The following is a 27,867-nucleotide window of genomic DNA, read 5'->3' as shown; positions in this document are numbered from 1 at the left end:
AGTCTGAAAAGTCATAGCTTTTCTAACAGTCACCTTCAGCATTTTTGTGTGGAAAATTTTAGAAACAAATTTTGGGTGAGGGGTTGGAAGAGGGAAAACATTTTTGGTTTCTATAGTTTCTGTAAAGTACATCGTCAAGTATGAGGTTGAGTGAAAATTATGCCCTATGGAAGATTAATCAGAACAAAAATTCCAATGAAAAAGGTCTTACACATAGCTGTGCTGCAATTAATGGTTGACGTGATGTCGTGGGGGCAAAATCAGTTCAGATTTCTAATTTGACTAAGGCTACTCTTCCTTGTTCCAAAAAATTCTGAAATAATGTTACCTGGCTGCACTGGAGGAGTGTGAATGTCCCTCGGTAGCTCCCCGGGCCGGCACAGGCCGAGCGCTCAGTCACACTAAGCGGCGGCAGGTAGTGGCCGAGCAGGTAGTTGTGCAGCATTTGCGACACACCCTGTGGCAGACCCTTAGCATTCCGGATTTCTCACAACTGACGCCACATTCCAGTTTCTCACAAGTGTCTATAACTCGGAGGGCATAGGTTGAAAATGGGAGAAGAGGAGATGGACAGAGAGCGGGAGGGAGGGGAGAGATAGGTGGACAGGCAGTGGAGGGGTAGGAGCGGAGGAGGAGGAGGAGGAGGAGGAGGAAGAAGAGTAGAATAAAGAGACACACGGAGAGTGTGGGAGGTGCTGAATTACACAGAGCGTAGGGAGTAGGACATCTACTAATAGAAGACGGATTCATAGATATCTGAGCAAAGTTGTGTTTCTCGGAATGTCAATACATACGCTATGTGATCAAAAGCATCAGGACAAATGTCTGTAAATGACTTACAAGTTCGTCGTGCCCTACATCGGTAATGCTGGAATTCAATACGGTGTTGGGCCATCCTTAGCCTTGATGACAGCTTCCACTCTCGCAGGTATGCGGTCAATCGGATGCTTCAAGGTTTCTTTGGAAATGGCAACCCATTCTTAACAGAGTGCTACACTGAGGAGAGGTATCGATGTCGGTCGGTGAGGCCTGGCACGAAGTCGGCGATCCAAAAGATCCCAAAGGTGTTCTATAAGATTCAGGTCAGGACTCAGTGCAGGCCAGTCCATTCCAGGGATGTTCTTGTTGTGCGTTATGAACAAGTGCTCGATCGTGCTGAGAGATGCAGTCGCCATCCCCGAATTGCTCTTCAGCAGTGAGAAGCAACAAGGTGCTTAAAACATCGATGGAGGCCTTTGCTGGTGGTGTCACAAGGCTTAGTCCTGTCCCACCCCTCATTAAATCGACCAAGAGTTATACGAATAATTGTAAGAACGGTTATTATTATTATGTTCTTTAAGTTTGTTTTTTGGGTTTTCAGAAATACTGTGCTAAGAAAGTTTAATTATGTTGCAGATAACGTGGATGACGTTGCTCAACGATCACCACGAAAGTTCGACGTAGCGGCAAGTGGGCAAGGAGGAATAAAACGAATGCTGCAAACTACCGCGAGCCATGGAAGAGCCTGGGCCGCGAGGGCGTCCAGCTTCCTAGGTCGTTGTTGGACAACGTCAAAGGAAGACATATTCTGCTTTCTCTTTGTAAACAGATCGATCGAGTCTTGAAAGGTTCATGTAAAACGTATAGGCGGGTGACACATTAGGTGGGACCCGATACCTGTAACACTTCCACAGTTATTAGAAAGTTGTTAAACGGCAAAACCAATAGTTCACCATTTATGTAGATAAAAAGTAGTTAAGACATAGGAAAGGAAGAGTTGCGGCGTCAGAACGAAAAGTGATACATCGCTCAGCAACGAAGAAGGACGTAAACAGCGGACGTTACGTGGTGAAAACAACTGATAAAATAGTAAGTCTGTAATTAAGCATAAAGCCACGTAACACTGCAGCTGTGATAGTGTCACGCAAAACAACAAGGGGAGCAAGGCCCCTCGATGAAAAACACGACCAAACCATAACACTACCGCCTACGAATTTTACTGTTGGCACTACACACGCTGGCAGACGCAGTTCACCGGGCATTCGCCATTCCCACACCATGCCATCGAATCGCGACATTGTGTACCGTGATTCGTCACTCCACACAACGTTTTTCCATTGTTAAATCGTCCAATGTTTTCGCTCCTTACACCAAGCGAGGCGTCGTTTGGCATTTACCGGCGTGACCGTGAAATCAAACTTTCAAATAACCTCCGGGAATTCAGCCAGGTAACACTTTCAGCGACCGCCGATATTTCGGCGGGGCAGCACTCCGCCATTTTCAAGGCAAACTGCAGCGGACAGGCGGCGAACGTGCAAATTTGAAACCTCGGTTCTCAGTCTGAAGCAGGAAAGATAATACACACACTGAACACTAGTGCCGCCAAAGATGACCAAAGTCAGAGATACCGATAGTGAGACTATGAATTCGCAGGTGATGTAGTATTGACTCTGTCCCTCTGTTTCTTGACAAGGGAGACAGCCGGATTACAGAGTTTAAACAGAAACCTCCATCCCTGTTAACGAGGTTGCCCGCTAATTTAATCTCAACTGTCTCCCTAGTAACACTGTCCCAATAGCTGGACGTGCATGCCAATATCTCGGTGTTATTATGTAACACGGGGTGACCAGTATCCAAGCAATGTTCGGCAGTAGCAGATTTACTTGGCTGCTGTAATCGTGTGTGCCGTTTGTGCTCAGTACATCGTTCCTCCACGGTCCTGATAGTTTGACCAATATATGCCATGCCGCAGCTACAAGGAATACGATATACACCCGCCTTACGCAGTCCAAGATAATCCTTAACGGAACTCAAAAGCGCTCTAATTTTAGATGGAGGTCGGAAAACACATTTCACATCCTATTTCTGTGAAATACGACCGATCTTGTTGGACGTGTTTCCTACGTAAGGCAAAAAGGCAGTTGACTTAGGTGTTGACTCAGAACTATCATTAATCACCCGAAGTACAGTTGGTCGATAGCGCAAAGCATGTTCAATCTGTCTATCACTTTAACCATTTTGACGAAATGTAGCTTCAACATGGGACAGCTCAGCTGGCAAAGTCTCAGCGTCAGAAACGACATGTGCCCTGTATACCAAGGTACGAAGTATCCCTCCACGCTGAGCCGGATGGAGACAACTATTAGCTTGTAAGTACAAGTCGGAGTGAGTACGTTTCCTGTACACTACATGTCCCAATGATCCATCATCCTTGCTCCTAACCAACACGTCAAAAAGCGGAAGGGAATCATCCTCTTCCACCTCCATCGTAAAACGAATGTTCGGGTGGACCGAGTTCCGATGTTCTAAAAAGACATTCAAATTCTCCCTACCATGAGGCCAAACAACAAAAGTATCATCAACATATCTGAAGAATCAGGTGGGTTTCAAAGGCGCCCACTCCAATGCACGTTCCTCGAAGCCTTCTATAAACAAATTTGCAATCGCAGGAGACAACGGGATATCCATCGCAACTCCATCTGTCTGCTCGTAATAGTGGCCATTGAATATATATAGTAAGTGGATGTCAATACATGTCCAAAGAGATTCGTTAATTCAGCACCAAAAGTAACCTCAATTAACGGTTACGAATTAGACTGAGGAACACATGTGAAGAGAGAGACCCCATTGAAACCCACTAAAATATCATTCATCCGCCGTCCCTCCAAACGACTTCAAAAATCAGCTGAGTTCCTGATATGATGTTCACACCGACCTACTTGTGGACTCAACAGAGAAGTAAGATGCTTGGCTACACGATATGAAAGTTGTATACGCCAGGAGAAACTCAGGTCTCACAGTGAAATACAAGTTTTCTCACATCCCGCTTACTGTCATAGTACTTGCAGTGGATCCTGATGCAGTTTGGAATTGCTGTGTAATGATCTGGATATATGTCTGCCTATTACACATTACGATCCTCTTCAACTGTCGGCGGCCTCTTGTCAGTCAACAGACGAGATCGGCGTCCACGCTTTTGTGCTTTAGGTGTCACTTCACGTTTCCACTTCACTATCACATCGGAAACAATGGACCTATGGATATTTAAGAGTATGACAGAAGTGACACCCAATCACCTCACCATGTTCGCAGTCCGTGAGTTCTGCGGAACGCCCCATTCTGCTGTCTCATGATGTCTGATGACTACCGAGGTCGCTGGTATGGAGTACCTAGTACCTGGCAGTAGGTGGCAGCACAATGCACTTAATATGAAAAACGCATGTTTTTGGGGGTGTCTGCGTACATACTTTTTTTTGCTAATGTTTGTAACATTTTAATTTTTTTCTTTAAATATTTGAATCTTTTATTTTTTCTTAATTTGATTAATTTTTAAATTTCTTATTTTTTTGTTCTTAAAAGTTTTATTCTTGCTTGTTTATTCACTTTTTCTTTGTGTTATATGTAAGTTTTGTTAAACTAAATGTTCTTTTTGCAGTAATTTGATTTAATTATCAAGTGATTTTGGATTTAGCAATTAATTTAGTATCGGCATAATTCGTGCCAGCAGGCACAGTTATACGATTGATACAAGTGAATATTATTAGTTAAAACAGTTGTTTGTATTATTAGGATTAAAATATAAATTTGTAAGGTGAAATGTTAAAATTTATTTGTAGCTCTTTCTATGAATCTGTGAAATTTAAATAATAAACTAGGATTAGTTACCCTATTATTTCAAATGTTAATTATATTTACCAGGGTACTATTAGTTAAGGTCTTTAAAGCCAAAGAATTTGGCAGTGTCTCATTCCATTCAGAAAAACCAACCCCGTGATTGATAATACACGATGTACTGTACTTAATTTATTTGTTTGTATATCTCCATTATCAGAGAATCTTTTTAGAGTTATAATTCTCAAGATTTATAATTATAAAATATTTCAGGTCAAGGTGCAGCTTATAGTTAAGAGGAGGTGGGTTACAATAGATTTTTGTTTATAACGGATTTGATGGTGAAATACTGTTAATGAAGGTGGATTTGATAGTAATTTAATTTATTTAACTGATATTGGCTCTGAGGTGTGTACACATCGCCCGTCGCTCTCATTATTGATTATTCTATTTTGATTATTTTAAGGTATCTTAAATTTAGATGAGATAAGTCATAACATAGTAGGTGTACTGGAAAGTGAAAATTTTTCTGTGCATATCAGGATATCTTGATTATTTATTTTATTATATTTATTTTTTGTTCATTTATTTTTATTTTTATTTATTTGTTTATTTTCGTTTATTTAATTATTTAATATAATTAATTATTTAATATAAATTAAAATTTAATATAAATTTAATATAAATTATATTAATATAAATTTAATATAAATTTAATTATTATAAATTTAATATAAATTAAATTAATATTAATTTAATTATTTAATATAAATAATAACTATAGATTTAAGTGTCAGGAAGTCATTTCTGAGAGTATTTGTATGGAGTGTAGCCATGTATGGAAGTGAAACATGGACGATAAATAGTTTGGACAAGAAGAGAATAGAAGCTTTCGAAATGTGGTGCTACAGAAGAATGCTGAAGACTAGATGGGTAGATCACATGACTAATGAGGAGGTATTGAATAGGACTGGGGAGAAGAGACGTTTGTGGCACAACTTGACTAGAAGAAGGGATCGGTTGGTAGGACATGTTCTCAGGCATCAAGCAATAGCCAATTTAGTATTGGAGGGCAGCGTGGAGGGTAAAAATCGTAGAGGGAGACCAAGAGATGAATACACTAAGCAGATTCAGAAGGATGTAGGTGTAGTGGGTACTGGGAGATGAAGAAGCTTGAACAGGATAGAGTAGCATGGAGAGCTGCATCAAACCATTCTCAGGACCGAAGTCCACAACCACAACAATGCACATATTATAGTAGGCCAGGGACTGGACTCACCTGCATGTCACAGTCTGAGACGAACAGCCGCCGTGCTGCTGACCGGAGGGTGATGGGAGGCGGCTCCGAGTAGACGGTGACGTCACGAACGGTGTGGTGCGGCCAGCAGGGGGACGGTTGCAGCAGCAGCAGCCGCATGCTCAGCAGGTTCCGCCACGGCACCACGCTCTGTCCACCAACACCAAAACCATCACTACTCCCACCCGCTATTCCCATTTCATTTATCTGTCAGGGTCTGTGGGATCAGCTGAGGCACAGCTACTTATTATTATTATTTATTTAGCGTATGGCTAATACAGACATATCATGAAATTAAATTACATCTACATATGTACATATTGACACACAAGAAACTTAAGTTTGTCTTTACAACTCAATATCCAGTCCTTCAATCCAGCGCACTGCATCTGGAGTTGCTGGCAGGAAGTCCTCTTTGGCACCGTGAATCCTGCATTCCCTGACATTGTGGTGAACAGTCTGTTATGGAGCCCAGCAGTCACAGGCTGGATCAGGCAGCTTCTTCCACTTAAAGAGAGCATCCCTGCATCGGCCATGGCCGGTACAGATTCTGTTGAGAGTAGTCCAGGTGGTTGATCGAATCCACTTGGAAGTTTAGCAACTGAGATGTTACTCAGGAGCACATCTGTCACTGCTTCCCACCGACCTTTCCATTCTCCAAGAGGTTTGAAATCCTTAGTAACCATGTCAGCAGCATCGCACAGAGTCGGATGGCGTGATTTCAGTCTCTTGCGATTTAAAAGTGGCAGGTAGGTTAGAAATCCTGGAGTTCTTGTGGAATTCTCTCATAATAGCAATACATCTGCGTAGATGAGGAATTGTACTGGTTAACAGTGTAAACCAATAAACTGGAGTAGATCTGATTCCGCCAGACGATATGCGCATTGTTGTATTCAGCTGGGTGTCAACAATGCTTATATGATGACTGTTCATCCAAACATGTGCACAATACTCAACACTTGAGTACACCAAGCCCAGAGCTGAAGATCGCAGGGTGGTTACTGAAGATCCCCAGGCAGTTCCGCATAGCTTATGGAGGATGTTGTTTCGAGTCCTCAACTTTTGAGCTAAGTTAAGAAGGTGTTGTTTGAAGCATAGTGTACGATGCAGGATGACACCAAGATATTTTGGGGTCCAATTATGACGAAAAATTCTGCCTCTGAAACTTACTTTCACTTTTACGTTCGTCAACCGGTTATTTAGATGGAAACAACACTTCTGTTTTACTCACACTGGGTTGGAGTCTCCAGATTTTCAAGTACAGTAGAGCGTCGATTATCGGAACGTCTGTCAACCGAACGACCGCTTAACCGAACTGTGTACTCGCTCGCACCTGTTACTCTCCCACCCTACCGTCCATCATCCCCCTCACTCCCAACACAAGTTTCCCACAGCAATCGCCGCACTGCGCCACCGCTGGCGGAACATTGCTTCTAATGGAGCGCTGCTGACCGGCCAAGCCACCAGTCGCTGTTTCAACAATCGGCACACTTCTGTCGGCTCGGCACTGGCAGTAGCAGCTGCGCCAGCTTAGAGTGGAGGCGTGCCGCTCAGAGCAGTCTGAAGGATTGCGCGCCCCGAGAAGAGCTTCTCACGGTGCAAACAGTCACCTTCTGTTCTATGTTACGAGCACTTGAGTGCTGCGTGAAGAAGTGAACTTGACGATACAAAAAGCTTAAACGTAAACGTGTTGTCCTTTCTATGAGGGACAAGTACGAGATTATTAAAAGGTTAGAAGAAGGTGAATCTGCAGCCACTTTATCCAATGAGTACAAGGTGGGGAAGTCGAAAATTATGGATAAAAAAAATACGAGCATAGCAAATATTATAGCTATGCTTGATTCTACTGATTGATCAACAAGCTGTAAAACTATGAAGCTCGCCACTAACACAGATCTAGATGATGCTGTTTACAAGTGGTTTACACAAAACAGATCGGAAGGTCCCATTCTGTGTGAGAAGGCAATGCAGTTCAATGAAAAACTTGGAGCGCCTTCGAACTTTAAAGCGAGCACATGATCGGCGCAGCATGGAATAGAGTAAAGGAAGAGAATTTGAAGAAGTCTGGAATAAAATTTTGGACAGAGAAGAAAATTGACAAGGTATGATTGGAAATGACGAACAGAATGATATGTCCGAAATTCTCGGTATGCTAAAAAAAAAAAGATTGCCACGAATGTGATGAAGAAGACGTTCATGAATGGATGAATATCGATGATGCAGATCCAGGACACCAAATCATGCAGGACAGAGAGGTTGTAAAGGCCGTCACTGATAAAGATGACGCCGCCAGCACCTCATCAATCAGTGCTCCAGAAAGTGAAGATGAAAGTATAACAACAGATTCTAAGGCGTTCGCTTGTCTAGATACTGCCTTGTGATGGTTTGAAGCCCAAGGTGAAAGTGACCAATTTCAGATACCTGTAATGAAAAATGGACGTGACTTAGCTGCTCGTAAGCGTGTAGGCTTGCTTAGACAGACCAAAATAAAGGATTTTTTTAAAACGTTAATTTTGTATACTGTGTGTGTTGTTCATGCAAAATGCGTATGTAATATGTACATATTTTTGTTTAATAAACTGTGCCACATACTATATATTCCTACTGAAGTTGCCTTTGTATGTTACTTTGTAATACTAAAAGAGATGGCTGTTTTTATGAATAAATTTACTGTACAGTACATCTTTTTGGCAAATAAACATGTACAGTTCGAACACCCATGTCCCCCAATTACTTCTGATGATCGACGCTCTACTGTAATTATCTAATGCAGACAGATCATTGGCTGTAATGTCTTCTGTTGTCTTCATTTCCTGATGTTTTACGGCTAGAGCCAGGTCATCGGCATAGCAGTATTTTCTGGACGAAGTGTCAGGTAGATCAGATAGATATAGGATGAACAGTAAGGGTGAGAGAACTGATCCTTGAGGCAATCCGTTGTTCAGCTTCGTCTCCTTGCTTATGTTGCTTCCACTGATTACCTGGAATTTCCGATCGCTTAGCATGCTGTTAATCAGTCAAGCCATTGTTCTGCAGGGAAATGATGCGGAGAAATTTGTAGATAAGGCCTTCAGCTACTTAGTCATGGCGCGATTTAATACAGAGTCACAGAATGCTATAAAAAGAATGGTCGTCTTCACTGACTTGTTTCGCAACCTTGAATAAATAAAATTTTGTTCTAACCAATCTTCTTCGTCAGTTTTTCATTTCAGACCCATGTCATGATGTTACTCACTACCCTGTTACACCGAACTCCATCCGAAAAGGTGTCTGTAGGCAGAATGGTACCGGCTGACCGCCGTGTCGTCCTCAGCTGATAGGCATCGCTGGATGAGTATGTGGAGGGGCATGTAGTCAGCACACTGTTCTCCCAGCCGTTGCCAGCTTTCGTGACTAGGACCACTACTTCTCAGCCAAGTAGCTAATCCATCGGCACCACAAGCCTGAGACCACCCTGCTTGCTAGCAGCACTCGGCAGACCTGGACAGTCACCCACCCGAGTGCTAGCCGAGTGCGACAGTGCTTAACTTGGGTGATCGTACGGTAATTGGTGCTACCACTGCGTCAAGGCTGTTGGCACTGTATTACTCTGCCTGACAATAAAAGTGTAGCACTAAGGAGATACGGTTGGACGTCAATGTTTACAGTGACAATATATTGATCACTGGGAAATATTGTGTACTTTGTGTTTACTGTCATTATCAGTATTGGGAGCCTGTATAATTAGTGATCATTGTGAAGGACATGGAGGTGTCACAGACTTGTGTGACACAGCGTTATCGTAACCTGACAGAGTTTGAAAGAGGCCTCATTATGGGACTTCAATGGGTTGGCTGGTCGAATCCAAATTTGTGCAGAATTCTGATTTGACAGTGGACCGCTGTTGGACTGCATGGGAATGTATGGGCATGCATATTCCTCATCAAGGTATCAGACGACCACATCTCATTACCACAAAGGAGGATCTCTGAACTGTGTACCATGGACATCTTAAACCACCCACATCAGTGTATGTAATCCGGGAACAAGTAATGGACTCCCTGAAACATACAGTGTCACCCTGTAGGCTTTTGGTTCCGGATTCACAGTAGGCAGACTATGGTATTAACGTCCCATGCTACTAACACAATAACACAAATGGCTGCATTTTGAGTGTTTCCGCGTTCCACTACCCTGGATGACCATTGTTGACAAGTGTGGTGGCGGCCCTGGTTTAATGTTTTGGAGAGTCGCAGCTGTGTTTCTATTGGGATCATGGAGTGGAGTGCCTTGAGGTATGGCTTAAGTAAAGGCCAGTAATGACTGAGGGAACTCCAGCGACACAGTTGTATGTCATGGACATTCTGAGTCATCATGTGTTACCTCTCAGGCGACAGAAACGTGATTCCATTTCTCAACAGGACAGTGCTCATCCACATATGCGGCGCGCCTCCATGAAGTATCTGCCTCATGTTGGTGTACTCCTGTGGCCAGCAAGATTCTCAGATCTTTCCTTGGTAGACCAGGTTGGACGTCAACTACGTCCCAAAGCCATTGTTCAGCTTATCAAGAGTCACTTCAAAAGGTTATGGACCAGTTCGACATACGTGAATGGAACAGGAAGAAACACTAAACCGATACAATGGGACGTACCCTCGCCGTGGACCTCACGGTGCTTTGCAGAGTATAGATGTAGATGCAGTCGTATATATGTAGACGACGCAGTTGTACGTCTAAATGAAAGCTTGAGTGGTTTTTTCCTCCAGGGAGAAAAAAAGTAGAAGAGCCTAGAATGGGGGGCAGATTGGAAATGGAAATGAGCTTGCGGCATTGTGGGCCAGGAGTCCCCCATTTGGGGAAGTTCGGCCGCCGAGGGCAAGTACTTATTGCATTCGACGCCATATTGTGCTACTTGCGCGTCGGAGATGGGGTTGAAGTGATGATGAAGACAACACAACACCCAGTCCCTGAGCGGAGAAAATCTCCTACCCCAGCCGAGAATCGAACCCGGGCCCCTTGACGTGGCATTCCACCGCGCTGACCACTCAGCTAACGGGGACAGGCATATTGGAAGACAGCTAAGGCAGCAGCGGTAGCCGGCCGGGGTGACCGAACGGTTCTAGGCGCTACAGTCTGGAACCGCGCGACCGCTACGGTCGCAGGTTCGAATCCCGCCTCGGGTACGGACGTGTGTGATGTCCTTAGGTTAGGTAGGTTTAAGTATTTCTAAGTTCTAGGGGACTGATGACCTCAGAAGTTAAGTCCCATAGTGCTGAGAGCCATTTTTGAACCAGCAGCGGTAACAAAATCCTTCGCGGTAAGGGGGATGATGGTGGTGGTCATGGTGAGAGTCTTTATACTCTTCCTTGAGACATGTCGGATGTTGTGAGCGTGTGCTGAAAAGTAATGTCTCTGAATTTTTTATGTGAAAAATCTGAAAGCTGTTTAAATAAAACAGACGATATTAATATTCTACATTTTTATTTTTCATGTCGATATATTTCTCAACATTGTCCCCTCGCGATGAGCAGATTTCCCCCAACGAGAGACCAGTTTATTGATATCGTCACTTTACGATGTTTGACTTTGTTGACGGAGCTTCGACCTCACCTCTCTTGCGCCGCCTCATTACTATCAAGGTGAAGTCCTCGAAGGTCTTCTTTAAGCTTTGGAAACAGACAAAAATCAAATGGGGCTACGTTGAGGTTAGCACCACTGTTTCCTCCATTAAGAGCACGAACGGCTCAACGTCGCACGTTACTGATGTCGAGATAATCATCGCCGTACACAGCTTTCATTCCTGTATGGATTTCAACCGGAGGCACCTTTTCTGCGGTTAGCTGTTTTTCATGCACCGACGTTACACTCCGCCATGTTATACGGTACGCTTGGGAGCCCGTATGGCAAAGGGTGGGAACTTGCGTTAGAGAAGCGAGAAAGTCGGATGAGTAATATGCATGACTTGGTATACCTCAACCGATATTGAGCGAATAATAAAAAAACGGGAGGCATTACTTTTCAGCAAGGCCTCATAATTTGGTGTCAGTTGAGCAAAACTCATATTACGCACAGTGGAAGTCCAGGATTATTATTATATAACCACTAACAGTTAAAATTTGACTTTTCTTAAACTCAGACATGAATATGATTCAAATGGTTCAAATGGCTCTGAGAAGGGAAACTCCCCATCGCAGCCCCTCAGATGTAGTTATAAGTTGGCACAGTGGATAGGCCTTGAAAAACTGAATACCGATCAATCGAGAAAACAGGAAGAAGTTGTGTGGAACTATGAAAACAATAAGCAAAATATACAAGCTGTGTAGTCCATTTGCAAGATAGGCAACATCAAGGATAATACGAGCTCAGGCGCGCCGTGGTCCCGTGGTTAGTGAGAGCAGCTGTGGAACGAGAGGTCCTCGGTTCAAGTCTTCCCTCGAGTGAAAAGTTCAATTTTTTATTTTCAGACAATTTTAGTGTGGGAGTAGACGTGATTACCATTCCTCCAGGTTGTACATCTCTTGTGCAATCGTTAGATGTGTTTGGTTTTCGGCAAGTGAAATACTTTGTGAAAAGATTCTATGATTTTGTGAAGCTGCACAGATACACAGAGAAGTATTGTTTACGTGATCGTGTGTGAAATATCAAATTTCAGGGACTCACATATAATCAACTTCGCTCTCCAAAATTCCAGGACATGTTCAGATTTGCTTGGACATATGCAGGATTTGACGGTCTACACACGGAAAAATTTAAAAACGTTAAAAACATACGTTTTGACAGAGCACAGGGAAAACTGTGCGACTGTGAAACTGTTGCATTCAATTGTTGCAGTTTATGTGACAAGCTCATGTTTTCATCACTTTTTTGGGAGTGATTATCACATCCACAAGAAAACCTAAATCTGGCAAGGTAGAAGAATCTATTTAGCCATTTGCCAAGTGTACAAGTTAGGTGGGTCCACAGCATATTCCTGTCATGTGGCGCACATACCGTCACCAGTGTCGTATAGAATATATCAGATGTGGTTTCCTGTGGAGGAATCTGTTGACCTACGACCTTGCGATCAAATGTTTCCAGTTCCCATTGGAGAGGCACGTCTTTTCGTCTACTAACCGCACGGTTTTGCGGTGCGATCGCAAAACACGGACACTAAACTTATTACAGTGAACAGAGACGTCAATGAACGAACAGACAGATCATAAGTTAGCGAAAATAAAGAAAGTAAACTTTTCACTCGAGGGAATACTTGAACCAAGGACCTCTCGTTCCTCAGCTGCTCACACTAACCACGGCACAACGGCGCTCCTGCGCTCACACTATCCTTAATGTTGCCTATCTTGCGCATGGACTACTCAGTTTGTATATTTTGCTTATTTTTGTCACAGTTCCACACAACTTCTTCCTGTTTTCTAGATTGATCTGTGTTCAGTTTTTTAGCCTATCCACTGTGCCAACTTACAACTAAATCTGAGGGGGATGCGATGGGGAGGTTCTCTTATGAGCACTATGAGACTTAACTTCTGAGGTCATCAGTCTCCTAGAACTTAAAACTACTTAAACCTAACTAACCTAAGGACATCACATACATCCATGCCCAAGGCAGGACTCGAACCTGCGACCGTAGCGGTCGCGTGGTTCCAGACGGTAGCGCCTAGAACCGCTCGGCCACTCGGCCGGCGAATATGATTCATTAACATAACTAAACATTTTTTCTTCACTCGTGTGTCAACCAAGGCAAATCTAATTCCTAAATGCCACGCGGGATTAGCCGAGCGGTCTCAGGCGCTGCAGTCATGGACTGTGCGGCTGGTACCGGCGGAGGTTCGAGTCCTCCCTCGGGCATGGGTGTGTGTCTTTGTCCTTAGGATAATTTAGGTTAAGTAGTGTGTAAGATTAGGGACTGACGACCTTAGCAGTTGAGTCCCATAAGATTTCACACACATTTGAACATTTAATTCCTAAACACTGGAGTTTTCTTTTTTTTCAAGTTCTTTTTCGAGGAAAAAATTGCATCTTGTGTAAGGTTTTGTGGCCAGATTTTAAAACTGCTCAGTAAAATAAATCTTAAGAAGCAGGGAAGCACCGGTCTGCTATTCCATATTATAAGATTAATAATACTTGTTGGTAATGGAAGCCTACGATTGTTAAGTTCTGAAAGGAATTGTTCTCTGCGTTGATCTTGCTTCAGGCAGGCGACGATTAAATGGTTGATTTCCCCCTCACCAGAGCTCTTGCAGTGGCGTGTGTCAGCATCTCTTACTTGCAGACGAAATGAATGCGAAGGAAACCTGCCGTGACTAAACCTCTTCCTCATGATTATAGAGGTAGCTCTGCTGAATCCAGACATGTTATGAAACCATGGTAAAAAAAGCTGGGTACGTGGGGTAGTATCTTTGTTTACAGATTATCTTGTATCTTTGTTTACAGGTGATGTTTTCCAGTCCTCTTCCTACTGTGCTCTGACATCCATTTAAATTCTAAGTAATAAGTTGATGTTAGATAACTTGATATCTAAGAGGGTTACGGATGTGGCAGGTTCCTTGGCCAACATGTCTACAGTTTTCTTAGACAGAATGCCGACGTGAGCTTTAATCAGAAGTAAATAAATATAATTGTTTCTTCGTGAACATTGCATTGTTTCGTTAGTTACCCCAATAAGAAGTTTATTGCTGTGTTTACCCCAATTTCTACTTTCGTTGGCACTAAGTATGCTCTTAGAATCAGAGATAATCATAATCCTAATCCTTTCTTTATTCCGGTTTAGAGAGTACTTAATGGCCTTCATGATTGCTACTGCCTTCATCGTATATGAAGAGCTTAACGAAGGAAGCTTACATTGTTCAAAGCGGCCTGTTTTTGAACATAACACACCACACCTGTCGTTAGCTTCTCAGGTGATTCTTCAACCCTCCGTGTAGATATACAGGGTGAAAATTATTTAAACCGACAAACTCTGGGAGGTTGTAGGGCACATCAAAACAAATATTTTTCCCTAATATTATTATTTCATATGAGGGTTATTTAAACCGGTGGAGGTCGTATTACGATCTTCAGTTGTTAGAGGGCGTATTACGCTCTTCAGTTGTAGGCAACTGCTGTCCACCAGTGTAGTAGTGCATTGTCTCTGTTTACTAATGGAGCGATACACCTGGAGTGAGTAAACTGATATGGTTGGTACGTACTACGTAGCGCACCACAACGGACGAGCTGCACAGCGGGATATCAACAACAATATCCTAATCGCCATATCCCGCGTCATACGAATTTTGCTTCTGTGTACCAATGTCTGCGTGAGACCGGGTCATTCAGCAGATTGCCTGGACAGGAACGCCGTCGCACGGTAAGACTGCTGAAATTTGAGGAAGCTGTCTTGTAGCATGGGGAGCGGGATCCTTCAATCAGCACTCGTGCAATTGCACGTAACATGGGGACGGATCAGACGAATGTAAGAACAGTCCTTCGAGAGGAATTCTTACGTCCATTTCGCTTACGGCGTGTCCGCAACCTGGAACCAGTTGATTATCCACCCAGAGCACAGTTTTGGCAGTGGTACCTGGAACAGTGTGAAATGCATCCTACATTTCCATCCTCTGTCTTGTTCAGCGATGAAGCAATGTTCGGGCGTGCTTGAGTCTTCAACTTGCACAATTCACATGTTTGGAGTGAGGATAACCCACATGCCACAGTTACTAGCGCTCATCAAGTGCGGTTCTTCGTTAATGTGTGTGTCGGTGTAGTTGGGGACTGTTTAATTGGGCCGTATCTACTACCTAGGCCATTAAATGGTAGGCACTATTACAATTTTCTCGCCAGAGCATTGCCAGAATTGCTGGAAGACATTCAGCTCCCTACAAGACAACGCATGTGTTTCCAACATGACGGGGCGACGTCATATTTCAGTCGTCGTTTGCGTCGATTCCTGGACCTACGGTTCCCAGAAACGTGGATTGTCAGAAGTGGTCCTGTACCATGGCCTGCTCGATGTGTCCCCTCTGGACTTTTTTGTGTGGGGAGAGATGTGCAACCTTGTTTACGCAACTCCTGTCGCATCAGAAGAGGATCTGGTTGGCCAGATGGTAGCAGCAGCAGGAACAATTCAGAATACTCCTGGGGTTTTTGCCCGTATCAGACAGAACATGATCTGACGGTGTAACCTTTGTTTACGTGTCAACGGAAGCATTTTTGAAAATCTACTGTAATTAAAACTGGGCTGTGTTAATGTGTTATCTCTTGGTCATAAAAAATGGAAAAGTGTTTGTTGGTTTAACTAATTTGCCGCCAGAGAAATCTTCCTCTACCAGTTTAAATACTCCTCATAGAAAAAAAATGACATAAGGGAAAAATATTTGTTTTGATGTCCCCTACAACCTCCCACAGTTTGCCGGTTTAAATACGTTTCACCCTGAAACTCCCTGGCAGTTGGGCCGCGAAAGACAAAGGTCCCGAGTTCGAGTCTCGGTCCGGCACACAGTTTTAATCTGCCAGGAAGTTTCATATCAGCACTCACTCCGCTGCAGAGTGAAATTTCACCCTGTATAGAGCTTCGCTCCATTTTTGATGAAGATACAATCATGTTCACAACACCTTGAACGACTGGAGACAGGGCGTTCATATTCACAGGACATGTGCATTAGTATGTTCTACAGAAATGATTAACATTTGAATGATATCGGCATGAGGGTTGAAGGTCAACATCAATATCGCTGCGGAATACCATCTACCGGTAAAATGAGCCTGCGGCTCTTGTTGTCGCTACAAACCGAAGGTAATGGATCAGTGTGAGTTGAGCAGACGTGCAAGATGCCTTGCTGACGTATGCGCGAACCGTGCCGTCAAATCAGTGAGTTTCAAAGAGGGCGCATTATTGTCATGAGAGAATGTGATGCATCCATTCGGGAAATTGCTTCTTGTGTGGCACGTAGTGTTTCGCCAGTGCACAGGTGCGTGCAGAATGGTTCACGGAAGGCTGTAGAACACGAGGAGATGGGTCAGGTCGCACCACCCCCCGAGAAGAGCGATACTTCATTCGAATGGCATTGCAGGCTAGATCTGCGTCCTCCTTAGATTTGGCGCAACAACGGAGCAGGTGAGGGGTGACAGAACGTCGCCGTTCATTACAACATCGTTTACGTGCGTGTCGTCCACTTCTTCGTCTACCCGTACTTGAATTACGTAACCATTATGCCACCTCACCTCAACCTCTCGATATCAGCAATATTCTACTGTTTCTGTGAAATAGTTAACATATTTCTGTGACAACATTCAGATTTGATTTAATTGATGTAGAGGTACTTCGATACATCGATATGTATGCAGGGTGTTACAAAAAGGTACTGCCAAACTTTCAGGAAACACTCCTCACACACAAATAAAGAATAGATGTTATATGGACATGTGTCAGGAAACGCTTAATTTCCATGTTAGAGCTCATTTTAGTTTCTTCCACGTACGCTCAATGGAGCATGTTATCATGATTTCATACGGGATAATCTATCTGTGCTGCTAGAACATGTGCCTTTACAAGTACGTCACAACATGTGGTTCAGGCACGATGGAGCTCCTGCACATTTGAGTCGAAGTGTTCGTACGCTTCTCAACAACAGATTCGGTGACCGATGGATTGGTAGAGGCGACCCAATTCCGTGCCCTCCACGCTCTCCTGACCTCAACCCTCTTGACTTTCATTTGTGGGGACATTTGAAAGCTCTTCTCTACGCAACCCTGGTACCACATGTAGAGACTCTTCGTGCTCGTATTGTGGACGGCTGTGATACAATACGCCATTCTCCAGGGCTGCATCAGCGCATCAGGGATTCCACGCGACAGAGGGTGGATGCATGTACTCTCGCTCACAGAGGACATTTTGAACATTTCCTGTAACAAAGTGTCTGAAGTCACGCTGGTACGTTCTGTTGCTGTGTGTTTCCATTCCATGATTAATATGATTTGAAGAGAAGTAATAAAATGAGCTCTAACATGGAAAGTAAGCGTTTCCGGACACATGTCCACATAACATATTTTCTTTCTTTGTGTGTGAGGAATGTTTTCTGAATGTCTGGCCCTACCTTTTTGTAACACCCTGTATGTTGCAATGATATTATTCTTATGTGAATTCTTTCTTTTGTCACTATGATCTTTGACGTACTTGTAACTCTGATTTTTGTGTGCGTAAGCTGTTATTAGAGAGTCTAGCTTTGGTCATTATGTTAAAAAGACGAAAATTTTAGTCAGTTTATGAAATGTGAACTTTAACAGTGAGGAAGATATCTTCAAGTATGTTTTATATTGTGAAGTGATGTTTTGGAACGAGTTACGTGATATTGCAAAAAAAGCAGTAAAAAAGAAGTATAACTTAAATTTGGAGTGCTGATTACTTTTATACATCACCATTGTCGTAACTTGCAAAAATTTAATCTTCAAGAATGGTTTATGAAACACATCTATAAAACTTTTGAATATCGCAGAACAACACCTAGGCCTCTTTGCAGCCGTACTTGGAATCATCACTACCTACATTTTCGACGATTGAGCCATGAATTATCAACGAGACCAGCGTGGAAAACACGAAAAGATGAGTGCCTAGTTTATCCATTATTTCAAGAAATGACTTTATTAACTGTGTTGTAATGACACCTGCCACATAATACAACTTTGTTGTTGCCCGAAAATGCAATATTTAGCAGCGTGAGCAACACTACAATCATAATTAATTTTTGACCTTTGTTGTGGTAGGGTTGTTAGACCGTGGAGAAACACGTTAGACGGCAATGGTGTGTGGAAAGACGTCACTGGGGACAGGAATGGTATTTTTAGCGAATCCAGGTTCTGTTTGTTTGAAAATTGTGGTGTGTGTACTGTAAGACCTTCGGTACACACACCATCAGATTATTTGACTTGTCGCTCTAACGAAGTAGGCGAGTGTCAGCAATATGTCTTGTGGTCTTATCGTGGCGTGTTTACCTTCTGCCGTTAGGTCAGACGATAGAAATGCCACTTGCACGGTTAGAGTAGCAGATGGACGGTGACCAACTTTAAACAGAACTTGATTAGTTTTCGCACACATATATTAAAATAATAAAAAGCATAGACATTACGTAACTTGATTCTGGATGCTATTTACAATTGACAATCTGAAGTTCCTTTCGTCTTGCTACGTTAATCTTATTCTCACATATCTCTGATACTTGACAAAGTGTCTATACATTTATCTTCATGGCTATGTACAGGAATATGATAATCTTATTAGACGCAGACTGAAACTTGACTATAGACCGGTACAGACAAATGCAGACTGGTGCAGACAAATGCAGAATAATGCAGACTGACTAATCGGAGGTCTGTACACTCATTATAATATCTCGCGCATTCAGGTATCACTGCGTGAGTGTGATCCGAGAGGAGAAAAGGTTCTACGTTAGCAGCAATCTCACTGGCTGTTACCTATTAATACGCGGATCGGTGGAAGCAGAATTTGGTCCGTCTCTAAGACAGCGCCATCTCGTAGTGCGGAGATGGACAAGAACTACGCAGAATTATGTACACAACAAAAATGATGGCCACATTTTGGCAGACAGGCGGAACAGCATCCCTGTGGCTGCATTTGCACAAGGCATACAGCGCCAACTCGAGGCCTTATGGTGTGGGGTGCTACTGGATACAGCCACAATCACAGCTGGTGCATGTCCAGGGCACTGTGACCAGTGTGACTTATGTGAATGACATACTGCGACCTGTAGCCATACCCCTTCTGCACGACACACCAGACTCCAGCTTTCAGCAAGACAATGCACGACAACATGCTGCAAGAACACGTCCCTTCCTGGTGTCACAGGATGTCACCCTTTTGCCTTGGCCCGCCAGATCACCAGACTTGTCGCCAATCCAAAACGTCCGACATATGGTGAAACGGCGAGTGCAGCACTGTGACCCAATACCAACCACCACACATGAACTTTGGAACCACATGAATGCAGCACAGATGGCTGTATCACAGGACGCCATTCGTACCTTATACGCGTCGATGCCATTAGATTAGATTAGATTAGTACTTGTTCCATAGATCATGAACACGACATTTCGTAATGATGTGGAACGTGTCAGGTTAATAAAAGGTGTCCATACAAGATATTACTTTATACAAAATATTACATGACTTTAATGTTTTTAATTTTTTTGGGGTGGGAGGTTTGGGAAATTACCCACTTGCTATATCCTAAAATTCATCTAATGAGTAGAAGGAGTTGCTATTCAGAAATTATTTTAATTTCCTTTTAAATGCTATATGACTATCTGTCAGACTTTTGATGCTATTAGGTAAGTGACCAAAGACTTTTGTGGCAGCATAATTTGCCCCCTTCTGAGCCAAAATTAGATTTAACCTTGAGTAGTGAAGATCATCCTTTTATAAGTAGGCTGTTTAGGTTTCTATGTTGGTAACGCCACGTAGCTCTCTGTATGAAAATCACTGGCTGTGCTGTGTGAAGTCTGTGGCTGGTTTGCATTGTTGGAATTTGCTATTTTAGTGTTGGGTAGTTGGCTGTTAACACCGCATAGCGTTGCACAGTTGGAGGTGAGCCGCCAGCAGTGGTGGATGTGGGGAGAGAGATGGCGGAGTTTTTAGAACGGATGATCTGGACGTGTGTCCATCAGAGACAGTAAATTTGTAAGACTGGATGTCTTGAACTGATATATATGTTATGACTTTTGAACACTATTAAGGTAAATACATTGGTTGTTCTTTATCAAAATCTTTCATTTGCTAACTATGCCTATCAGTAGTTAATGACTTCAGTAGTTAGGATCTTTTATTTAGCTTTGAAGTATTGACGCTCGCTGTATTGCAGTAGTTCGAGTAACGAAGATTTTTGTGAGGTAAGTGATTCTTGAAAGGTATAGGTTATTGTTAGTCAGGGCCATTCTTTTGTAGAGATTATTGAAAGTCAGATTGCGTTGCACCAAAAATATTGTGTCAGTTTACTGTTGATCAGAACAGGTAAAGAGCGAAATGTCTTAGTACGTTCAGTTCTCCTCAGCTGTTTGAAGATCAAATAATGTAAGAGGTTTATCAGTATAGTAATTCATAAATTTTTGTAAGGGGACGTTTCACTTTCTCAAAGTGTTGTAGCCATGTACACTGCTATTACTTTTGAATTCGTTTGGATTGTTAATAACAAATTTCATAAGTGAATATATATATTGTGAGACTACAGTGAAGATCCCAAGCTCTTTAAATAAGTCTCTGCAGGATGATTTGGATGAGCTCCAGCACTTATTCTGATTACACGCTTTTGTGCAATGAACATTCTTTTACTCAATGAGGAGCTACCCCAGAATATGATGCCATACGAAATCAGAGAATGAAAATAGGAGTGGTAAGCTAATTTACTGAGATGTATATCGCTCAAATTTGCAATGATCCTAGTAGCATAAGTAGCTGAACTCAAACGTTTCAGCAGATCTTCAGTGTGTTTTTTTCCATTTCAACCCCTCATCAATGCATAAACATAGACATTTTGAATATTCTACCTTAGCTACCGAGTTCTGCTCGAAGTCTATATTTATTAATGGTGTCATTCCATTTACTGTGTGGAACTGTATATGCTGTGTTTCGTTAAAGTTTAATGAGAGCCCATTTGCAGAAAACCAGTTAATGATTTTCTGAAAAACATCGTTTACAATTTCATCAGTTAATTCTTGTCTGTTGGGTGTGTTAGCTATATTTGTACCATGGGCATCTTCGTGAATATAGAAAGAGAAGTCATTAAAATATATTAAGAATAGCAGAGGACGCAAGACCGAACCTTGCGGCACCCCAATCTTGATTGTTTCCAAGTTTGAGAAATCACCAGTTTTTCATATTATGTGAACTGCTTATTTCAACTTTCTGCACTCTTCCAGTTAGGTATGATTTAAACCATTTGAGCGCTGTCCTATTCATACCCCAGTAGTTGAGCTTATCTAGAAGTATTCCATGATTTACACAATCAAAAGCCTTTGATAGATCACAAAAAAACCCAACAGGTGACTTACGGTTACTCAGAGCATTTAATATTTCATTAGTGAAAGTATATATAGCATTTTCCGTTGAAAAACCCTTCTGGAAACCAAACTGACATGTTGTTAAAACTTTATTCTTACAAAGGTGTGAAGCTACTGTACAATAGATAACTTTTTCAAGGATTTTGGATAAGGCAGTCAGAAGAGAGACTGGGAGGTAGTTGTTGACATCAGACTTATCCCCTTCTTTATGCAGTGGTTTAACAATGACATACTTCAGTCTGTCTGGGAAAATACTCTGGAACAAGTTATTAGAGCTGATGGCGGACCCTGTACCTACTAGACAGCAGGACTGAAATGCTAATCATTTCTGCAAAATATACTAATGTACATGTCCTGTGAATATGAACGTCCTATCTCCAGTCATTCAAGGAGTTCTGTTTCCTCTGAATATGAGCGTAAGTGCTGGTTATCACATTAAGGTTACTATCAATGTATGCACTAAATTTCGAATAAAGAGCTATAGGAAAGGATGTGCATGCGGCTGCGCGGTTCTTTCCGTCCCTTTACGACGAACCTGCACCTACCTGTGAACATTGTCTCAGAAGATCATCAGTAGGGAAGCCGAGTGAAACCTACTGTACTTCGACGTGAACCAGGCTGCAATTTAAGTCACTAATCTACGTTTCGGGAGAAAGTTTTCACACGAAATGAAAGGTTGGAAATTTTGTCTTCAATTAATATATTCTGAAACTTAGGTGAACAAGTATCACTGCAAAGCCCGTGCTAGTCTTAACACTGTCCCTCACAATCCCTTTCACTCACGTTAGCAAGTTGATGGTGTTGCATTTCCCGAAAACGTAATAGCTACAAAGATACTCATTGTTATTGATTGATAATATTCGCCAAATATTAAGTCTGTCGGTACCAAATGCAGTCACAGTTTTTAGCCACCGACCTGCTCCATACGCCATGTGGAAAATATGTCTTTTCTTCTCACAAAATTCACTTAAAAATTCCGAGTTTTCTACACACACATCGGAATAATTATGCCTTCACTTTCCAACACTTTTGATGTATGAAACACTGTTAGATCCGACAACTTATCATTTCCATCGGAACTACTACTGCACACGTCCGATCTCTTTCATGGCTAGGCTTCGACTCTTTCTCTAGAATACTCTAAGTCTTCTCTACCAGCAGATAAAGGCGCGCGAAGAGTATTGATTTACCATTGGTCAGTTCACTCAATGGCCAATAGCAAAGGAACATTCTCCCGCGTCAGTCCGCGCTGTTCATCCATACCCAATCGCAAAATAGTAAACCTAAAGACCGCACTTTTCTCCCACGTAATTATCTAATATACTGAAGTTTTGTTTATGCATAAAGTTATTTACTATTGTTATTTATACCTGAATTAACTTTCCCTTTACCATAAACTTACTTTACAAATCTATTCCACAAAACTTCCCTTTGTTCATATCCATACTTCTTCGAAATGCTCCCACACTAAATCCTACTACATAACTCGTTAAACACTTATCCTCGCATTAACATTAATCCACCCTCACGCATCATTCATACTGCTAAAACACATTTATAACATTTTACATACACAAAAAGACATAATAACACTTTATGAAAATACTAGAACAGTTTTACTTTAGTGCACTCTAGTGGACACAATCGGAACTAAATCAGACCCCTATCCAATACTGTCCTGTATCGGCTGATGCATAAACTACGTGCGCATCCATTCTCGCGTCACCATCTGTCACTATCCAGCTCTGAGACATATCTCCCACTTAACCGCCTCCAAGGCAGAATCGTTTATACGGCGCTACGCCTAAAGCACAGGCGAAACGGTCCTTCGTACACCGGAAGTCTTCTTGTTATTAGACGTTTTGCAACATGATTCAGCGTATGAAAACTTCTAAAAAATTCCGGAGGTCAAAATAATATCCTGTTGTGCAAAATAGTGCGTAGCGTTTCGCATTTCTTAAGTGCTGGATGAGTCGTAAATGCTATCCTTTTCGGTTTATATTTGCTGGCGAACCATTGTCTCGTAAAATAAAGTGGCATTTCCAGTTCCTCTACTAAGACAGCATTTTCTTTGGTTATTTCAACAATTATTCAGAAAGTTTCCCAAACCTACATTATCTTTAACAAATTAGTTACAGTATTGAATAAAAATTATCTTCTTTTTGTCCATGGCGGTAGGTTTTCCATTTTTCATTGTAAAGTATATGAGAAGAAACATTGCCTTTTTAGTCAGAATAACAAAGTCGATTGGGAAACATTCAATTTTTATACATATAATAATTATAAACAAGACCCGCAGTGGTAATTATCGTAGAAACAAACGAAGCAATAATTTTTGCGACTACTTGCGCAACATATAAAAGCGGATTTTTTTACAATGACAGGGCGTTTGCAATAAATCTGTACAAGCACATGCATGTCTCGCAGGAGAGCTTCTGTAAAGTTTGGAAGGTAGGAGACGAGGTACTGGCAGAAGTAAAGCTGTGAGTACCGGGCGTGAGTCGTGCTTCGGTAGCTCAGTTGGTAGAGCACTTGCCCGCGAAAGGCAAAGGTCTCGAGTTCGAGTCTCGGTCGGGCACACAGTTTTAATCTGCCAGGAAGTTTCATATCAGCGCACACTCCGCTGCAGAGTGAAAATCTCATTCTGGAATTAATTGAACTGTTTATGGTGGTTTTCGTCATCAATAACCAGACTTAGGGCATTTACGGCTACTGGAAAAATGGAAAAAACTACATAATTTTTAGGCTAAGTTATGAGGAACCGGGCTCTTTCAGCACTGATTCTTCCCTCCCCATTCCCCTAGCCTGGATCCCTATGTGGTTAAGTGTACTGACTGATGGCATGTCACGTTTCGTGGCGACGGCAGGAGAGTACGATTCGAGGGAGACACATACCTCGGTGAAGAGCAGCGAGTTGTAGTCTTGTGCGTGGTTCTCGAAGTGTGGGTCTTCCATGAGCACCCTGCAGGGGATCGACATCTCCCACGGCCACTCCTCGCCGCCAACTCCGGCCGCGCTGCACACACACACACATACACTCAGTCGCAAAAGTATTCGGACAGTGGGAAGTTTCACAATGAGTACTCGAGAAACATTGACTATGAAACCCAAACATATTTATTAGCAATATACATGCGTAACAACATTAATTACAAAAGAATTATTGTATTATTTCGTTTCCAAAACATAAATAGCAGAAAAATTAACAACAAAAATGAAACATCCTGCACACCCTGCTGCTACAAAAGTATTCGGGCACTGTCCAATAAATGTTCATAAGTTATACGACGAAAATGTCGATACCTTGTGGGTCCACTTTTCATTTTCAATACCTCCTCCAATCTACTAGTCATACTTTCTACGAGTTTTTTCGTGAAATCTGGGCCTATATTTGCCCATTCTTGGCGCAGTTTCTTTTTCAAGGTCTCCTTCGTATAGATGTTGTCCGCGCGGAGGGTGAGTTCAATCCACAAATGTTCGATTGGGTTAAGGTCTGGTGATTGGGGAGAGGGGTGCAATACTTTCGGGCAATTGAAGAGCAACCACATTTGTACAACATGCGCGGTATGCTTGGGATCACTATCCTGATAAAAATGAAGGTTGTTCGCAATACCTAGATGTCGTGCACTCTGCTTCAAACGTCCTCGCAGGATGTTCAAATACGCTTCCTTGTTCATCGTATCTTCAATGAACACTAAATCACCCACACCATTCCCGGACATGCATCCCCACACCATGATGCTCCCACCTCCAAACTTTACTGTTGGTTTGAGGTTCCTGGGATTCAGCTCTTCATTGGTCTTTCGCCACACGTTTGCCTTTCCGTCGCTTTGCCATAGTGTAAATTTACAATCGTCGCAAAATATCACCCGATTCCACCAAGCCTGATCGTATTCGGCGTATTCCCTCGCAAACTTCACACGTTTCTTCTGGTTCACTGCATTTATGAATGGCTTTGCCGTGCCACTCGACCATGGTACTCCGATCGTCGTAGTACTCTCTGCACGGTTTCGGGATGAACTTTTATACCAAGGTCTGCCTCCACCTCACTTGCAATTCGTGTGGCAGATATTTTCGGATTCTGTTGTACCTTTCGCACAATCACACGTTCATCTCTCTGTGAAAATGTCCGTGGCCGACCTGTACTGCAACGGAACTCCAATCGGTCTTCTTTCTCGAACCGTTTAATAATGTCGTGAACTGTGCTGTTCTTCATGTTCACTATTGCGACAATTTCCCTGCAGGTTTTCCCCTTCGCGTGATGATAAACGACAAGTTGCCTTTGCTCGAACGTAGAACACTTCCCTCTGCGTCCCATCGTCGACCTGCACAGGCTCACGATTCGTGTTTGCTAATCATCGCTATCGTCTCGCGAAAATGTCGGACACACTGCAGTCGTTTCGCCCTCTGTGCGTCTCGGAATGAACTATTCTCTCACGGTGTCTGCCTTTGTCCGAATACTTTTGTTGCACCTTCCCATCCCGTTTTCAGGAAATATTACGTAACAGACACATGTCCAACAACAATTCTTCGTATTTGACGCGTGTTTCATGTTGCGACATCGTACCCAGAGTCCCAAACACATTACAAAGTGCAATTTCTGTATTTGTTCGTGCGGTAAACTGCAAAATTATGCGCCGTTACGTGCTGTCCGAATACGTTTGCGACTGAATGTAAACATACACCGCATCCGACTTCATTACTACCGAGAGAGGCGGCTCCGCACCTACCTAAATCTGTCATCACACGGGACGTGTTTGCTAACGTTAATGTGGTGCTCTACCAGTTTTTTGACGCCACTGGCTGCTATTTCACGTTGAGGAGTCATGCCCTCAGGTTAAACACAAAACAGGTTCTGCGATATTTGACAACATGTCCAGCAATGTAGAAGCAAAAAGAAACACCAACGATCCCAATGTCACAAGCAGAACTGCGAGACGCCATATTGTTACTGAGCGTATTTTCGTTTTGTCGTTGCAACTACAAGAAATTAGCGTGTTCTTTTCGCCAAATGCGTTTCGCTTTATTGGCCTGTAGTTATAAATATATTTACAATTTAATTTGTTTTACCATCGAGAAACAGTTCTTTAACAATATGTTGCTTTTTACTTGCACTGTTATCCGCTTCGTTTCTCGCCGACATCGGGAAATGCCGTCTGCTGGCACATCTCTGGTGTTTTTTGTCGTTAAGAATGCAGCGGAGTGTGCGCTGATATGAAACTTCCTGGCAGATTAAAACTGTGTGCCCGACCGAGACTTGAACTCGGGACCTCTGCCTTTCGCGGGCAAGTGCTCTACCATCTGAGCTACCGAAGCACGACTCACGCGCGGTCTTACAGCTTGGAGAGCTTCTGTTAAGTTTGGAAGGTAGGAGACGAGATACTGGCAGAAGTGAAGCTGTGAGACCGGGCGTGAGTCGTGCTTCGGTAGCTCAGATGGTAGAGCACTTGCTCGCGAAAGGCAAAGGTCCCGAGTTTGAGTCTCCGTCCGGCACACAGTTTTAATCTGCCAGGAAGTTTTTGTCGTCAGACACTGATTGTATTGTATTGTATGTTAACCAGGGGCCTAGAAACGACGGAGAGGCTCCACTCTTTCGAGAGGTTATTGTGCGGTTCGGCCCTCAGCGCCCCCCCCCCCCCCCATCCCCTCTTCCAGGGAACGTGTCACACTAGACAAGTGTAACTCCTATGTTTGCGTGGTAGAGTAATGGTAGTGTACGCGTACGTGGAGAACTTGTTTGCGCAGCAGTCGCCGACATAGTGCAACTGAGGCGGAATAAGGGGAACCAGCCCGCATTCGCCGAGGCAGATGAAAAACCGCCTAAAAACCGTCCACAGACTGGTTGGCTCACCGGCCCTCGACACAAGTCCGCCAGGCGGATTCGTGCCGGCGACCAGGCGCTCCTTCCCAAGCCGCAAAGCCCTGCGTTAGACCGCACAGGTAACCGGGCGCGCTAGACACTG

At 43.0% G+C, this 27,867-nt stretch overlaps 1 protein-coding gene across 1 annotated transcript in view; it reads right to left on the bottom strand.

The window, feature by feature from the left end:
* LOC126291860 (uncharacterized) overlaps nucleotides 1-24,868 on the bottom strand; it is a 35,312-nt gene extending 10,444 nt beyond the window's left edge. Inside the window, exons 1-2 of the mRNA XM_049985581.1 lie at nucleotides 24,800-24,868; nucleotides 5,870-6,037 (exon numbers count right to left, since the gene is read on the bottom strand). Of these exons, the coding sequence (XP_049841538.1) occupies nucleotides 5,870-6,037; nucleotides 24,800-24,859 (228 nt within the window). The 5' untranslated portion in view covers nucleotides 24,860-24,868. The remainder of the gene's footprint in view (nucleotides 1-5,869; nucleotides 6,038-24,799) is intronic.
* Between the last annotated feature and the right edge of the window lie 2,999 nt (nucleotides 24,869-27,867).

This window comes from Schistocerca gregaria, chromosome 9, assembly GCF_023897955.1.
Source record: "Schistocerca gregaria isolate iqSchGreg1 chromosome 9, iqSchGreg1.2, whole genome shotgun sequence".
Taxonomy (NCBI): domain Eukaryota; kingdom Metazoa; phylum Arthropoda; class Insecta; order Orthoptera; family Acrididae; genus Schistocerca; species Schistocerca gregaria.
Note: the sequence above shows the minus strand (reverse complement) of the source record. Positions and strands in the feature narration are given on the sequence as shown.